At 43.2% G+C, this 18394-nt stretch overlaps 1 protein-coding gene across 1 annotated transcript in view; it reads left to right on the plus strand.

Moving 5' to 3' along the window:
• The window catches only part of LOC121571473 (exostosin-1b), a 132371-nt gene that overhangs the window by 75449 nt on the left and 38528 nt on the right, over positions 1-18394 (plus strand). Inside the window, exons 3-4 of the mRNA XM_041882954.2 lie at positions 854-961; positions 1329-1448. Of these exons, the coding sequence (XP_041738888.1) occupies positions 854-961; positions 1329-1448 (228 nt within the window). The remainder of the gene's footprint in view (positions 1-853; positions 962-1328; positions 1449-18394) is intronic.

Raw genomic sequence — 18394 nt, forward strand, 5'->3', positions numbered from 1 at the left:
AAGCTATAGGATGAAAAATACAGGACTTTGGCACCGGTACAGCTGACTTGCGCCATCTAACACTACCTGACTCCAAAACTTGGAGTCAAAGTATTCAAATAATATTGCAATATTTTTTTCTCCCCATCACCACTGCTGCATGATTTATACTCCCACACTGTGATTCTCACACAGTGAAACTACTTATATTGCAACTTCACTATTTTTTACACTGGAAGTGCATTTTTACTCCCTCCCACCCACTCTATTTGATCTCCTCCCAAGTATCACATAACCCTTACACTCTCTTATATACACACTTCATTACCACACTTGTAAGTGCACACTTACTCCTACTCCATACGTCTCCACCAAGTATTGTCCAACCACAGAACACTCACACACTCATAACCTCTTCTATACCACATGCTTACCACACACTTTTAAGCACACTTACTCCCACTCCATATACACTTTCCATATACCACTCAACTGCTGCACACTTTTGCCCTTCACTCCAACCCTACAGCGTTTCCACTTGTCAGATTCCATCCAACCGCTGCACACTGCGTAACCTTTACCTCTCACCTGTCGCACACTTTACCGCACACTTCCTCACTGAGAGTGCACTTACTCCCACCTCAAACTCTATCTACTTCCACGCTCTGAAGTGCTCCGTCATCACCTCTAATATTAGTGCACACTTCTCCACAGAAAGTATACACTTGTCTCTCCCTCTCCTCTCTCCTACGCGTTCACTGTGACTCACACCACTGAGTCTGGCTGTCCACTCTTCTAGAGAGGAGACGGTGTGTGTGTGAATGAGAGAGAAGAATACTTTTACAATTCCTGTCTTGTATATATCTGTCTTTAGGCAGCCTGTGTGCCTGTGATGCTGAGTAACGGCTGGGAGCTGCCCTTCTCTGAGATCATCAACTGGAACACGGCGGCCGTCATCGGGGACGAGAGGCTCCTGCTGCAGGTACGACACACACACAACACATCAACCCCTTAACCCCCTCCATCCTCCTGTACTGCTATTGGTTCTCCCTGATTAACTGATTGATGACTGTCATTGATTGGTAAGAGAGTCCACTCACTGGGTCCATTAAAGGCACACCGTAGCGAACATGAAAACGGGCATTTGTTATTGGACAAGTTCAGTTAGTCCCTCCATGTTTCCCCCCTCCCTCCCTTCCTCGACCCCCTCTCGCTGACTGACCATGGTACGTTGTCCCCCCCTCACTCATCGCTACACCCCCCCTCTCCACGCCCTCATCCCTCCATCCTCTCCCTGCCATCATCCTCTCTCCATTCTCTCTAACCGTGTCCCCCTTCCTCACATCCAGATCCCGTCCACGGTGCGCTCCATCCATCAGGATAAGATCCTAGCTCTGAGGCAGCAGACCCAGTTCCTTTGGGAGGCCTACTTCTCCTCTGTGGAGAAGATTGTGCTGACCACTCTGGAGGTGAGAGACACACATGCACGCACAGACACATGCACACACACAGAACGACAGACACACACATATTACATTTACATTACGTTTTAGTCATTTAACAGACGCTCTTAACCAGAGCGACTTACAGTTAGTGAGTGCATACATTATATATTTTTTTTCATACTGGCCCCCCATGGGAATCGAACCCACAACCCTGGCGTTGCAAACGCCATGCTCTACCAACTGAGCTACATCCCTGCCGGCCATTCCCTCCCCTACCCTGGACAACGCTGGGCCAATTGTGCGCCGCCCCATGGGTCTCCCGGTCGCAGCCGGCTACGACAGAGCCTGGATTCGAACCAGGATCTCTAGTGGCGATGCAGTGCCTTAGACCACTGCGCCACTCGGGAGGTTATATATAACCAGTGTCGATTTTTAGCATGTAAATCTTGGTGGGGCAAACCCAAACAATTATTTTAGATGCATGCCAGCAAAGCCACTACACAACAGTAAACAATACATTAATTGCACTATAACGGTGACAAACGGTGCCCACAAACTGTTAGGGCCTACATAAAGCTGTCCCAACAGCAGAGCTTTCTTTTCAGCACCATGGAGTGAATCCTTACCACCGCTACACCTGGCTATCAGCGGAGCCTTGTCCGGCAGTGAAACAGTTCATTCAGCGTCATTTACTGCCTTCTTAAAAAATTGACTTGCTTATACAAATGTGGTTTCTACTGACAGTTGAGATGTACAAACTACTAAGGGAACGACGAGCAATACGTAATTCCGATTAAGCGAGCTAGGACGGACGTAGTCAATGTAACTATTTGTTCAGCCCTTTTGAAATGTACAGCGACAGAATTCAGAACATGGGCCGTTCTTACAGTATTCTCCCTGTACACAAAGTCAGAACCGTAGGATAAATAAAGGGGGCATAAAAGCAGACAATGAAAGCTCTTACAATATTCAATGATTACATTTCTCTAAAACAGGCTAGAGGCTACATGTGCACCACTAAGTCAGAACAGTAGGCTAAGTTATGAGGGGGAACGGTACCAAATTATTAGGGTGAGGCACATGGGCTTACTACACAACATACACTTAGTATTACTTTCTTAGCTACAGTAAATATCTCCCTGGCATATTATATAACTTATGCAGCAGCACACAACAATTTTGGACTCACCTTGTTGTGCTGTGCTCACTTGAACCTGAAGGTGGCGCGGCGGTCCTTCTTGTGGACAAATTTTGTCATCAAAGTCTGGCATTCCCTGGATTTATAGTGCTTTCAAGACAACTGGAAACTCTGGAAAAAAACAAGGTTGAATTATGACGTCAGTGATCTTCAGGTCGGAGCTCTAGAAAGAGGCCCGAGTTCCCGACTTGGAATTCCGAGTTGGATGACCAGAGCTAGTTTTTTTTCCAGAGTTCCCAGTTGTTCCCACATTGACTCTGTACCGGTACCCCCTGTACCGATACCCTCCCTATTGTTATTTTATTTTACTGCTGCTCTTTAATATTTAAATTTTTTTTACTTATCTATTTTTTACTTTTTCTTCTTAAAACTGCATTGTTGGTTAAGGACTTGTAAGTAAGCATTTCACTGTAAGGTCTACACCTGTTGTATTCGGTGCATGTGGCAAATAACGTTTGATTTGAATTCATTGAAGTCTGAGATTTCCGAGTTTCCAGTTGTTTTGAACGTGGCAGAAGTCATGTTGGATTGACAGCATTGCCAATGTATTCAACCTTTTCTGGCCCATGGTGTGTGGCGAGTTAATGTTTATCCTTTTAAGCTTGGAAAATAATCCCTTAAACCTAGACTTGGACCAGAAACCCTCTCCACAGAATAGCAGGCTAGTTATTGCTTTGCAAAGCGTGCAGTTAGCCACTGATTCCTTCCAAACCACTCATTGTTGATTTTGCGATTTCCAACTTGTTGTGTAATGTTTATGTCCAATGGCCGATGAGCACCGATACGTTTTAACTATAATTTATCTTCATATGACAAAGATTGAAAAGGATTTGCCAGTAGATTGTCGACTTGATTCATGATGATGACTGCTTTCTAGCTTGCTAGCTAACATTTTGAAAGTATGATGTTGACATGTTCAGTCCAATCAAAGCTACGATAGATATAACGTGATTTGACGTCATTTTATCTGTGGCCAATGACCTTGAGCCTTCTTGGATGGGCACTTCTAATGTAAGTCTATGGCAGCACCCAAGGGGCTTGAATTTTCGAGCTCTACCCGTAGATTTTGTGGCGATGTAGTGTCCTAAAAAGTGACAGAACACTGAGCCAATCACGGCGCAACTAGAGAACATTACCAACCCCTACGCTCTGTATTTCCCGCTGGCTCTCCCACCACCACAGAAAGGACTGAGTTAGGCTGAAACATCTGCATTTTGGAGCTGCCTTACTCAAGGAAGCAAAAACGAGACCATGTTTGTATGCGGCTTTCTTAACTAAATTATATATATTTTTTCATTGTTTGCAAACTGATATGTGACACGTATTAATGTCAAAATAACATGCAAAACAGGCAAATATATATATATATATATATATATATATATATACACACACAGTACCAGTCAAAAGTTTGGACACACCTACTCATTCAAGGGTTTTTCTTAATTTTTACTATTTTCTACATTGTAGGATAATAGTGAAGACATCAAAACTATGAAATAACACATGGAATCATGTAGTAACCAAAAAAGTGTTAAAGAAATATTTTGTATACCACCCCTACCTTGTCACAACACAACTGATTGGCTCAAACGCATTAAGAAGGAAAGAAATTCCACAAATTAACTTTTAAAAAGGCACACCTGTTAATTGAAATGCATTCCAGGTGACTACCTCATGAAGCTGGTTGAGAGAATGCAAAGCTGTTATCAAGGCAAAGGGTGGCTATTTGAAGAATCTCAAATATTATATATATTTTGATGTAACACTTTTTTGGTTACTAAATGATTCCATATGTATTATTTCATAGTTTTGATGTCTTCACTATTATTCTACAATGTAGAAAATAGTTAAAAAAATAAGAAAAACCCTTGAATGAGTAGGTGTGTCCAAACTTTTGACTGGTACTGTGTGTGTGTGTATATGTGTATATATATATATCACTACCGTTCAAAAGTTTGGTGTCACTTAGAAATGTCCTTGTTTTCCATGAAAGCATACATGAAATGAGTTTGAATAGGAAATATAGCAAAATGCATAGGAAATGTAGTCATTGACAAGGTTAGAAATAATGATTTTTAATAGAAATAATAATTGTCCTTCAAACTTTGCTTTCGTCAAAGAATCCTCCATTTGCAGCAATTACAGCCTTGCAGATCTTTTGCATTTTAGTTGTCAATTTGTTGAGGTAATCTGAAGAGATTTCACCCCATGCTTCCTGAAGCACCTCCCACAAGTTGGATTGGCTTGATGGGCACTTCTTACGTACCATACGGTCAAGCTGCTCCAACAACAGCTCAATAGGGTTGAGATCCGGTGACTGTGCTGGCCACTCCATTATAGATAGAATACCAGCTGACTGCTTCTTCCCTAAATAGTTCTTGCATAGTTTGGAGCTGTGCTTTGGGTCATTGACCTGTTGTAGGAGGAAATTGGCTCCAATCAAGCACCGTCCATAAGGTATGGCATGGTTGCAAAATGTCATAGCCTTCCTTCTTCAAGATCCCTTTTACCCTGTACAAATCTCCCACTTTACCACCACCAAAGCACCCCCAGACCATCACATTGCCTCCACCATGCTTGACAGATGGCATCAAGCACTCCTCCAGCATCTTTTCATTTGGTCTGCGTCTCACAAATGCTCTTCTTTGTGATCCGAACACCTCAAACTTCGATTTGTCTGTCCATAACACTTTTTTCCAATCTTCCTCTGTCCAGTGTCTGTGTTCTTTTGCCCATCTTAATCTTTTCTTTTTATTGGCCAGTCTGAGATATGGCTTTTTCTTTGCAACTCTGCCTAGAAGGTCAGCATCCCGGAGTCGCCTCTTCACTGTTGACGTTGAGACTGGTGTTTTGCGGGTACTATTTAATGAAGCTGCCAGTTGAGGACCTGTGAGGCGTCTGTTTCTCAAACTAGACACTCTAATGTATTTGTCCTCTTGCTCAGTTGTGCACCGGGGCCACCCACTCCTCTTTTTATTCTGGTTAGAGCCAGTTTGCGCTGTTCTGTGAAGCGAGTAGTACACAGCGTTGTACGAGATCTTCAGTTTCTTGGCAATTTCTCACATGGAATAGCCTTCATTTCTCAGAACAATTATAGACTGACGAGTTTCAGAAGAAAGTTATTTGTTTCTTGACATTTTGAGCCTATAATCGAACCCACAATTGCTGATGCTCCAGATACTCAAGTAGTCTCAAGGAGGCCAGTTTTATTGCTTTTTTAATCAGCACAACAGTTTTCAGCTGTGCTAACATAATTGCAAAAGGGTTTTCTAATGATCAATTAGCCTTTTAAAATGATACTTGGATTAGCAAACACAACGTGCCATTGGAACACAGAACTGATGGTTGCTGATAATGGGCCTCTGAACGCCTATGTAGATATTCCATTAAAAATCAGCCGTTTCCAGCTACAATAGCCATTTACAACATTAACAATGTCTATACTGTATTTATGATCAATTTTATATTTTAATGGACAAAATTTTTTGCTTTTCTTTCAAAAACAAGGACATTTCTAAGTGACCCCAAACTTTTGAACGGTAGTGTATGTACGTATGTATATTAGTGATGGTGGGAAAAAATCGATACAGTTACATATCGGAATATTATTTTTGATAATATATGGTATCGTATAATTTTTTCAATATCGCAATATTATTTTTGCACTATTTGGCTGTACCTGCAGCAAAAGTCCAGTATTTTTCCTTCATAGCTTGTTCTCCATCTTCTTTTTAAATAGGGAGCCAATTTGCTTTCAGTACTTTTATGTCCATGACTGATAACTCATCTTCACATGGCTCTCTCTTGTCCCTCTGTAGCAGAAATATGGTGAGCAATTAGTTTGGAACATCGAATCGCAATAAAATCACAGTATTGAATCACAATACACAGAATTGTGAGACCCGCAATACATATCGTATCGGCACCTAAGTAGCGTGATAATATCGTATTGTGAGGTAGAGCCCTGCAAGGGCATGAATGTTAAGCCCAAGCCGTACCCGTGCCTTCGACATTCAGGCCCTACCCAGGCCCTATTGCTTCGACCAGATTTAAGGTCCTACCCTATCTGAAATCAGAAATAACTTCCTCCGTTAGTATGATTAGCTGCTCGTTGGTCTGTCTCTCGCTCCCTGCGCAGCTCGTGCTGCTGCATGCGCTCTGTGCATGGCTCTGCTTGTCTGAATATCCATAGCAATGCCTCTGCTTGCTGTTCTGCTCAATGACGAGACAGAGCAGTTAGCTGTACACTAACTAATTTTCGTCACTCTAACCTCAAGGAACTTGATTATTTTTGGTAAATGTGGACTCGGACAATGTTCTTGTCTTGTATTTGACAAGGTGGAAGCACTTCTGACGCCATGATATGTACTGTGCAGCAGAGCACAAGCAAATGGCTCAGTTTAAAAATGTATTGATCAATTTAGTGATACCCGAGCCCTACCGTACCCTAGTTATTGATAAAAAAAAATAATTAAAGACCCTACCCGGCCCTAACCCAATGTATAATGTCGGGGCAGAGCCCTACCTGTTTTGAGCCCAACCTGTTTAGCAAATTACATATATATATATATATTTTTTTACATTTGTTATTTAGCAGACGCTCTTATCCAGAGCGACTTACAGTTAGTGAGTGCATCATTTTTTTTTTTCATACTGGCCCCCCGTGGGAATCGAACCCACAACCCTGGCGTTGCAAGCGCCATGCTCTACCAACTGAGCTACAGGAGGCTTATATACAGTGGGGAGAACAAGTATTTGATACACTGCCAATTTTGCAGGTTTTCCTACTTACAAAGCATGTAGAGGTCTGTAATTTTTATCATAGGTACACTTCAACTGTGAGAGACGGAATCTAAAACAAAAATCCAGAAAATCACATTGTATGATTTTTAAGTAATTAATTTGCATTTTATTGCATGACATAAGTATTTGATACATCAGAAAAGCAGAACTTAATATTTGGTACAGAAACCTTTGTATTTGTTACAGAGATCATACGTTTCCTGTAGGTCTTGACCAGGTTTGCACACACTGCAGCAGGGATTTTGGCCCACTCCTCCATACAGACCTTCTCCAGATCCTTCAGGTTTCGGGGCTGTCGCTGGGCAATACGGACTTTCAGCTCCCTCCAAAGATTTTCTATTGGGTTCAGGTCTGGAGACTGGCTAGGCCACTCCAGGACCTTGAGATGCTTCTTACGGAGCCACTCCTTAGTTGCCCTGGCTGTGTGTTTTGGGTCGTTGTCATGCTGGAAGACCCAGCCACGACCCATCTTCAATGCTCTTACTGAGGGAAGGAGGTTGTTGGCCAAGATCTCGCGATACATGGCCCCATCCATCCTCCCCTCAATACGGTGCAGTCGTCCTGTCCCCTTTGCAGAAAAGCATCCCGAAAGAATGATGTTTCCACCTCCATGTTTCACGGTTGGGATGGTGTTCTTTGGGTTGTACTCACCCTTCTTCTTCCTCCAAACACGGCGAGTGGAGTTTAGACCAAAAAGCTATATTTTTGTCTCATCAGACCACATGACCTTCTCCCATTCCTCCTCTGGATCATCCAGATGGTCATTGGCAAACTTCAGACGGGCCTGGACATGCGCTGGCTTGAGCAGGGGGACCTTGCATGCGCTGCAGGATTTTAATCCATGACGGCGTAGTGTGTTACTAATGGTTTTCTTTGAGACTGTGGTCCCAGCTCTCTTCAGGTCATTGACCAGGTCCTGCCGTGTAGTTCTGGGCTGATCCCTCACCTTCCTCATGATCATTGATGCCCCACGAGGTGAGATCTTGCATGGAGCCCCCAGACCGAGGGTGATTGACCGTCATCTTGAACTTCTTCCATTTTCTAATAATTGTGCCAACAGTTGTTGCCTTCTCACCAAGCTGCTTGCCTATTGTCCTGTAGCCCATCCCAGCCTTGTGCAGGTCTACAATTTTATCCCTGATGTCCTTAAACAGCTCTCTGGTCTTGGCCATTGTGGAGAGGTTGGAGTCTGTTTGATTGAGTGTGTGGACAGGTGTCTTTTATACAGGTAACGAGTTCAAACAGGTGCAGTTAATACAGGTAATGAGTGGAGAACAGGAAGGCTTCTTAAAGAAAAACGAACAGGTCTGTGAGAGCCGGAAATCTTACTGGTTGGTAGGTGATCAAATACTTATGTCATGCAATAAAATGCAAATCAATTCATTAAAAATCATACAATGTGATTTTCTGGATCTTTTCACAGTTGAAGTGTACCTATGATAAAAATTACAGACCTCTACATGCTTTGTAAGTAGGAAAACCTGCAAAATCGGCAGTGTATCAAATACTTGTTCTCCCCACTGTGTGTGTATGTATGTGTATGTATGTGTGTGTATATATGTGTGTGTGTGTGTGTGTATATATATATATATATATATATATATAGATAGATAGATAGATTCTGCAAAATGTAAATGTAATAGATACAGTGGGGGAAAAAAGTATTTAGTCAGCAACCAATTGTGCAAGTTCTCCCACTTAAAAAGATGAGAGAGGCCTGTAATTTTCATCATAGGTACACGTCAACTATGACAGACAAATTGAGCAGAAACAAATCCAGAAAATCACATTTTAGGATTTTTAATGAATTTATTTGCAAATTATGGTGGAAAATAAGTATTTGGTCACCTACAAACAAGCAAGAATTCTGGCTCTCACAGACCTGTAACTTCATCTTTAAGAGGCTCCTCTGTCCTCCACTCGTTATCTGTATTAATGGCACCTGTTTGAACTTGTTATCAGTATAAAAGACACCTGTCCACACACTCAATCAAACAGACTCCAACCTCTCCACAATGGCCAAGACCAGAGAGCTGTTTAAGGACATCAGGGATAAAATTGTAGACCTGCACCAGGCTGGGAAGACTGAATCTGCAATAGGTAAGCAGCTTGGTTTTAAGAAATCAACTGTGGGAGCAATTATTAGGAAATGGAAGACATACAAGACCACTGATAATCTCCCTCGATCTGGGGCTCCACGCAAGATCTCACCCTGTGGGGTCAAAATGATCACAAGAACGGTGAGCAAAAATCCCAGAACCACACGGGGGGACCTAGTGAATGACCTGCAGAGAGCTGGGACCAAAGTAACAAAGCCTACCATCAGTAACACACTACGCCGCCAGGGACTCAAATCCTGCAGTGCCAGACGTGTCCCCCTGCTTAAGCCAGTACATGTCCAGGCCCGTCTGAAGTTTGCTAGAGTGCATTTGGATGATCCAGAAGAGGATTGGGAGAATGTCATATGGTCAGATGAAACCAAAATAGAACTTTTTTGGTAAAAACTCAACTCGTCGTGTTTGGAGGACAAAGAATGCTGAGTTGCATCCAAAGAACACCATACCTACTGTGAAGCATGGGGGTGGAAACATCATGCTTTGGGGCTGTTTTTCTGCAAAGGGACCAGGACGACTGATCCGTGTAAAGGAAAGAATGAATTGGGCCATGTATCGTGAGATTTTGAGTGAAAACCTCCTTCCATCAGCAACGGCATTGAAGATGAAACGTGGCTGGGTCTTTCAGCATGACAATGATCCCAAACACACCGCCCGGGCAACGAAGGAGTGGCTTCGTAAGAAGCATTTCAAGGTCCTGGAGTGGCCTAGCCAGTGTCCAGATCTCAACCCCATAGAAAATCTTTGGAGGGAGTTGAAAGTCCGTGTTGCCCAGCGACAGCCCCAAAACATCACTGCTCTAGAGGAGATCTGCATGGAGGAATGGGCCAAAATACCAGCAACAGTGTGTGAAAACCTTGTGAAGACTTACAGAAAACGTTTGACCTGTGTCATTGCCAACAAAGGGTATATAACAAAGTATTGAGAAAAGGGTATATAACAAAGTATTGAGAAACTTTTGTTATTGACCAAATACTTATTTTCCACCATAATTTGCAAATAAATTCATTAAAAATCCTACAATGTGATTTTCTGGATTTCTTTCCCTCATTTTGTCTGTCATAGTTGACGTGTACCTATGATGAAAATTACAGGCCTCTCATCTTTTTAAGTGGGAGAACTTGCACAATTGGTGGCTGACTAAATACTTTTTTCCCCCACTATAGATAGATAGATAGATAGATAGATACGTACACAGACACACACACACATACACACGCTACCATTCAAAAGTTTGGGGTCACTTAGAAATGTCCTTGTTTTCGAAAGAAAAACTTTTTTTTTTGTCCCTTTAAGTAACATCAAATTGATCAGAAATACAGTGTAGACATTGTTAATGTTGTAAATGGCTATTGTATCTGGAAACGGCAGATTTTTTATGGAATATCTACATAGGCGTACAGAGGCCCATTATCAGCAACCATCAGTCCTGTGTTCCAATGGCACGTTGTGTTTGCTAATCCAAGTTCATCATTTTAAAAGGCTAATTGATCATTAGAAAACTATTTTGCAATTATGTTAGCGCAGCTGAAAACGGTTGTGCTGATTAAAAAAGCAATAAAACTGGCCTTCTTGAGACTAGTTGAGTATCTGGAGCATCAGCAATTGTGGGTTCGATTACAGGCTCAAAATGGCCAGAAACAAATAACTTTCTTCTGAAACTCGTCAGTCTATTCTTGTTCTGAGAAATGAAGGCTATTCCATGCGAGAAATTGCCAAGAAACTGAAGATCTCATACAACGCTGTGTACAGTCGTGGTCAAAAGTTTTTAGAATGACACAAATACTAATTTCCACAAAGTCTGCTGCCTCAGTTTTGATGATGCAATTTGCATATACTCCATAATGTTATGAAGAGTGATCAGATGAATTGCAATTAATTGCAAAGTCCCTCTTTGCCATGAAAATGAACTTAATCCCCCCAAAAAATGTCCACTGCATTTCAGCCCTGCCACAAAAGGACCAGCTGACATCATGTCAGTGATTCTCTCGTTAACACAGGTGAGTGTTGACGAAGACAAGGCTGGAGATCACTCTGTCATGCTAATTGAGTTAGAATAACAGACTGGAAGCTTTAAAAGGAGGGTGGTGCTTGAAATCATTGTTCTTCATCTGTTAACCATGGTTACCTGCAAGAAAACACATGCCGTCATCATTGCTTTGCACAAAAAGGGCTTCACAGGCAAGTATATTGCTGCTAGTAAGATTGCCCCTTAATCAATCATTTATCGGATCTTCAAGAACTTCAAGGAGAGAGGTTCAATTGTTGTGAAGAAGGCGTCAGGGCGTCCAAAAAAGTCCAGCAAGCGCCAGGACCGTCTCCTAAAGTTGATTCAGCTGCGGGATCGGGGCACCACCAGTGCAGAGCTTGCTCAGGAATGGCAGCAGGCACGTGCGAGTGCATCTGCACGCACAGTGAGGCGAAGACTTTTGGAGGATCGCCTGGTGTCAAGAAGGGCAGCAAAGAAGCCACTTCTCTCCAGGAAAAACATCAGGGACAGACTGATATTCTGCAAAATGTACAGGGATTGGACTGCTGAGGACTGGGGTAAAGTCATTTTCTCTGATGAATCCCCTTTCCGATTGTTTGGGGCATCCGGAAAACACCTTGTCCCTAGAAGACAAGGTGAGCGCTACCATCAGTCCTGTGTCATGCCAACAGTAAAGCATCCTGAGACCATTCATATGTGGGTTGCTTCTTAGCCAAGGGAGTGGGCTCACTCACAATTTTGCCTAAGAACACAGCCATGAATAAAGAATGGTACCAACACATCCTCCGAGAGCAACTTCTCCCAACCATCCAAGAACAGTTTGGTGATGACCAATGCCTTTTCCAGCATGATGGAGCACTTTGCCATAAGGCAAAAGTGATAACTAAGTGGCTCGGGGAACAAAACATTGACATTTTGGGTCCATGGCCAGGAAACTCCCCAGACCCTAATCCCATTGAGAACTTGTGGTCGATCCTCAAGAGGCGGGTGGACAAACAAAAACCCACAAATTCTGACAAACTCCATGCATTGATTATGCAAGAATGGGCTGCCATCAGTCAGGATGTGGCCCAGAAGTTAATTGACAGCATGCCAGGGCGGATTGCAGAGGTCTTGAAAAAGAATGGTCAACACTGCAAATATTGACTCTTTGCATAAACTAAATGTAATTGTCAATAAAAAGCCTTTGACACTTATGGAATGCTTGTAATTATACTTCAGTATACCATAGTAACATCTGACAAAAATATCTCATAACACTGAAGCAGCGAACTTTGTGAAGACCAATACTTGTGTCATTCTCAAAACTTTTTACCACGACTGTACTACTCCCTTCAAAGAACAGCGCAAACTGGCTCTAACAAAAATAGAAAGAGGAGTGGGAAGCCCCGGTGCACAACTGAGCAAGAGGACAAATACATTAGTGTCTAGTTTGAGAAACAGACGCCACACAGATCCTCAACTGGCAGCTTCATTAAGTACCTGCAAAACACCAGTCTCAACGTCAACAGTGAAGAGGCGACTCCGTGATGCTGACCTTCTAGGCAGAGTTGCAAAGAAAAAGCCACATCTCAGACTGGCCAATAAAAAGAAAAGATTAAGATGGGCAAAAGAACACAGACACTGGACAGAGGAAGATTGGAAAAAAGTGTTATGGACAGACGAATCGAAGTTTGAGGTGTTCGGACCACAAAGAAGAACATTTGTGAGATGCAGACCAAATGAAATGATGCTGGAGGAATGCTTGATGCCATCTGTCAAGCATGGTGGAGGCAATGTGATGGTCTGGGGGTGCTTTGGTAGTGGTAAAGTGGGAGATTTGTACAGGGTAAAAGGTATCACTCCATTTTGCAACGCCATGCCATACCCTGTGGACAGCTCTTGATTGGAGCCATTTTCCTCCTACAACAGGACAATGACCCAAAGCACAGCTCCAAACTATGCAATAACTATTTAGGGAAGAAGCAGTCAACTGGTATTCTGTCTATAATGGAGTGGCCAGCACAGTCACCAGATCTCAACCCTATTGAGCTGTTGTGGGAGGAGCTTGACCGTATGGTACGTAAGAAGTGCCCATCAAGCCAATCCAACTTGTGGGAGGTGCTTCAGGAAGCATGGGGTGAAATTTATTCAGATTACCTCAACAAATTGACAACTAGAATGCCAAATGACTGCAAGGCTGTAATTGCTGCAAATGGAGGATTCTTTGACGAAAGCAAAGTTTGAAGGACACAATTATTATTTCAATTAAAAATCATTATTTCTAACATTGTCAATGACTACATTTCCTATGCATTTTGCTATATTTCCTATTCATACTCATTTCATGTATGTTTTCATGGAAAACGAGGACATTTCTAAGTGACCCCAAACTTTTGAACGGTAGTGTACATACATACATGTTCACACACACAGAGACCCCCCCCCCCCCCCACACACACTTTCCAGGACTTGACATTAACACTTGCCCATTGCAAGTAAAAACAATTGTGCAGAAATGACAATATGGACTACTCCGATCAGAATTGGTTCAAAGTATCCTCTGGATGCGATGTTTTGCTCACTGTCCTCCCAGTCTCTGCAGAGCGCATCAGAGTATAATTATTGTAGACCTGCATTGACAGGCACGAGCAGTCTTTCAACCATGCAGTTGCGAGATGCGTTTTTAAGATCAAAGCGAGCCGCATTTGCTAATTTGTTGAAAATAATTGCTAGTGAGTTACTTGCCCAGTTACAGCACATTTTGGGTCAGCAGTAAAAATCATGGTGTGTGCATAACATGCTTGTGGGCCATTGCTGGGGAGGGAGAGGAGAGAGAGATTTGCGCAGCAAGTAAAATAATGATATACAACAGACTAACTAGACATATTGTGTCGTTTGGCTGGTTATCTCGTTAATTAAGTATTTATTAGCATGCATTGTCATTGTCCTAAAATAACTTTCCACCAGCACTCGTGTTTAACCGCAAATGGCTGACACGCAGTTTATGAAACCAATGCTGCATACTCCAGTTGTAAAACCGTCTCTCAAGTGCTCAAAATTGGCTAGGATTCTCCTCTATTCAATACTTGCCATGTAATTCTGACAGTTAAAAAATATTCTTAGAATAGCCTAATTGACAAGTAACTCCTATGCTGTCAAGATCTCCCCTGAACACTGAATATTTTAACCTTACAAATAGATAAACATCCTAGATAGCTACCTTGCCCACCTTAGCCATTTGACCCCTGGTTCATTGAATGAGGGAATTATTTTCTAGACAAAGTATTTGGTTATAATTGTAATGTTGCAGGTTGGCCAACCATCCTCCAGGAGAGCTACTGGGTGTGCAGGCTTTTGCTCCAGCCCTGCTCAAACAAACCACATTTTAAAAAATCAGCTGCTCAACAGGACCTTGATGAGCTGACTGGGTGTGTTTTGAGCAGGGTTCGATAAAAAACCTGCAAACCCAGTAGCTCTCCAGATGGAGGGTTGATGGACCACGTTTTATACAGTAGCCTATCAGTGCAGTATTTTACTTTGTGGAGTGCCTTGCTTAAGGCCACAACGGCAGGAGATCTAGTACATGGGATTAGAGACCAGGAGCCTTCCATTGTCAATACCAGTGATAATGGTTAAGTGGTTCCTTGCATCATACAAGACAATTTTCTGTCATCTTTTTGACCCATGGTGTTACAGACCATTTTTGGGGGGTAGGGGGGGACGGACGGACAAGTGACTTGAGCTTTCGGACAAGTAAAGTGAATGTCAAGCCCTGCTTTCTTTCTCCGTCACCTCGGCTATCAATTGCTCTCTCTTCCAGAGTTCCAATATCACACTAGCCTCACTGCAATCTCTCTGTTTATTCCCACGTCTCCGTCTCATGCTAGACTGACCTTACACCAGCCAGCCTTGCACACAGACCCCTCACACTATGGTTGCAAATGGATCCCCCTCATCACTCTATGAGCACAAAAATAAATAATATTTTCAATGTCTTTTAGGGCTGACCCCATTTAGTCGACTGGTCGATTGTTTGGTCGATATAGGCTGTTGGTTGTCCGAGATTTCTTTAGTCAAGCAGTGGTGTACAAGACACCTGTCTGATTCGCGCCTGTCTGAGTGGGCTAATCCATTGTGGAGGCCGTGGGTATGACACAGTCCATCACTCTAAGACGTGCTTCTGAAATTGTATATGGTTATATTACGTAAGATCAATGGTGCAACGCTAATACAAAATAATATGATTTTATAACAAATGGGCTTTCTCCAGCATTGGATAGTGGTCGCTGTCCGCGGTTCTGCAAAACATCAGTGCGCTGTTTAACTGCTGCCTTTTTCTAGATCATGTTGCTATGTGCATAATGGCACAGTTAACCAGCATATTGGTGTTGAGAACAATGCGGCGGAGGCAGCAGCAGAATGAGGAGATGAGAAAACAGCCCATGACTTATTTGTCTAAGAAAAGTGAGGAGAGAGGAAACCTCAACTTAATTAGGTCTATAATCAATAGCCTAACATGACCAAAAGTATGTGGACACATGCTCGTCAAACATCTTATTCCAAAATCATGGGCATTAATATGGAGTTGGTCCCTCCTTTGCTGCTATAACAGCCTCCACTCTTCTGGGAAGGCTTTCCACTAGATGTTGGAACACTAATGCCATGAGCATTAGTGAGGTTGGGCACTGATGTTGGGTGATAAGGCCTGGCTCGCAGTCGGCGTTCCATTTCATCCCAAAGGTGTTCGATGGGGTTGAGGTCAGGGCTCTGTGCAGGCTCGTCAAGTTCTCCCACCCCGATCTCGACAAACCATTTCTGTGTGGACCTTGCTTTGTGCATGGGGGCGTTCTCATGCTGAAACAGGAAAGGGCCTTCCCCAAACTGTTGCCACAAAGTTGGAAGCACAGAATCGTCTAGAATGTCATTGTATGCTGTAACATTAAGATTTCCCTTCACTGGAACTAAGGGGCCTAGCCCGACCCATGAAAAACAGCCACAGACCATTATTCCTCCTCCACCAAACTTTACAGTTGCCACTATGCATTGGGGCAGGTAGCATTCGTCTGGCATCCGCCAAACCCTGATTCGTCTGTTGGACTGCCAGATGGTGAAGTGTGATTCATCACAACAGAGAACGTGTTTCCACTGCTCCAGAGTCCAATGGCAGCGAGCTTTACACCACTCCACCCGACGCTTGGCATTGCGCATGGTGATCTATATAAGCATATAAGAATGGCGCCGGAGAAGATGGCTGCCGTTTTACAGCCCTCTAACCAATTGTACTATTATGTGTGTTTTTCCGCGTTATTTGTAATTTATTTTGTACATAATGTTTCTACCATCGTCTCTTATAACCAAAAAGAGCTTCTGGATATCAGGACAGCGATTACTCACCTCGTATTGGACTAAGATTTTTTCTTCAACGAGGAGGCCGCAAAGGATATCCTACAGACACCCGACAAGGCCCAAATCCCCGTCATTCGCATGAGGAAGTGACGGAGATATCGTGGACGTAGGTCGGGGTGCCTTGTAAGGATCCGAAGGCGAGCGAGTAAACTGCCTCTCCCATCAATCCTATTAGCCAATCTTCAATCATTTGAGAATAAATTGGATGACCTAAGATTACGGTTATCCTACCAACGGCACATTAAAAAACGTAATATCTTATGTTTCACCGAGTCGTGGCTGAACGACGACATGGACAACATACAGCTAGTGGGCTATACGCTACATCGGCAGGATAGAACGGCTGACTCCGGTAAGACAAGGGGTGTGGCGGTCTGTGTATATTTGTAAACAACAGCTGGTGCACAAAATCAAATACTAAGGAAGTCTCGAGGTTTTGCTCGCCTGAGGTAGTGTGGTCTACAGCTTATCATAAGATACTCTATTTACCAAGAGAGTTTTCATCTATATTTTTCATAGCTGTCTATTTACCACCACAAACCAATGCTGGCATTAAGATTGCACTGAATGAGCTGTATAAGGCCATAAGTCAACAGGAAAACGCTCATCCAGAGGCAGTGCTCCTAGTGGCCGGGGACTTTAATGCAGGGAAACTTAAATCCGTTCTACCTAATTTCTACCAGCATGTTAAATGTGCAACCAGAGGGAAAAAAACTCTACACCACCTTTACTCCACACACAGAGACGCATACAAGCTCTCCCTCGCCCTCCATTTGGCAAATCTGACCATAACTCTATCCTCCTGATTCCTGCTTATAAGCGAAAACTAAAGCAGGAAGCACCAGTGACTCGGTTAATAAAAAAGTGGTCAGATGACACAGATGCTAAGCTACAGGACTGTTTTGCTAGCACAGACTGGAACATGTTCCGGGATTCTTCAGATAGCATTGAGGAGTACACCACATCAGTCACTGGCTTCATCAATAAGTGCATTGATGATGTCGTCCCCACAGTGACCGTACGTACATACCCCAACCAGAAGCCATGGATTACAGGAAACATCCGCACTGAGCTAAAGGGTAGAGCTGCCGCTTTCAAGGAGCGGGACTCTAACCCGGACGCTTATAAGAAATCCCGCTATGCCCTCCGACAAACCATCAAACAGCCAAAGAGTCAATACAGGACTAAGATTGAATCGTACTACACCAGCTCTGACGCTCGTCGGGTGTGGCAGGGCTTGAAAACTATTACAGACTACAAAGGGAAGCACAGCCGCAAGCTGCCCAGTGACACAAGACTTCCAGACGAGCTAAACCACTTCTATGCTCGCTTCGAGGCAAGCAACACTGAAGCATGCATGAGAGCACCAGCTGTTCCGGATGACTATATGATCACGCTCTCCGTAGCCGATGTGAGTAAGACTTTTAAGCAGGTCAACATTCACAAGGCCGCAGGGCCAGACGGATTACCAGGA

Source organism: Coregonus clupeaformis, chromosome 8 (assembly GCF_020615455.1).
Source record: "Coregonus clupeaformis isolate EN_2021a chromosome 8, ASM2061545v1, whole genome shotgun sequence".
Taxonomy (NCBI): Eukaryota; Metazoa; Chordata; class Actinopteri; order Salmoniformes; family Salmonidae; genus Coregonus; species Coregonus clupeaformis.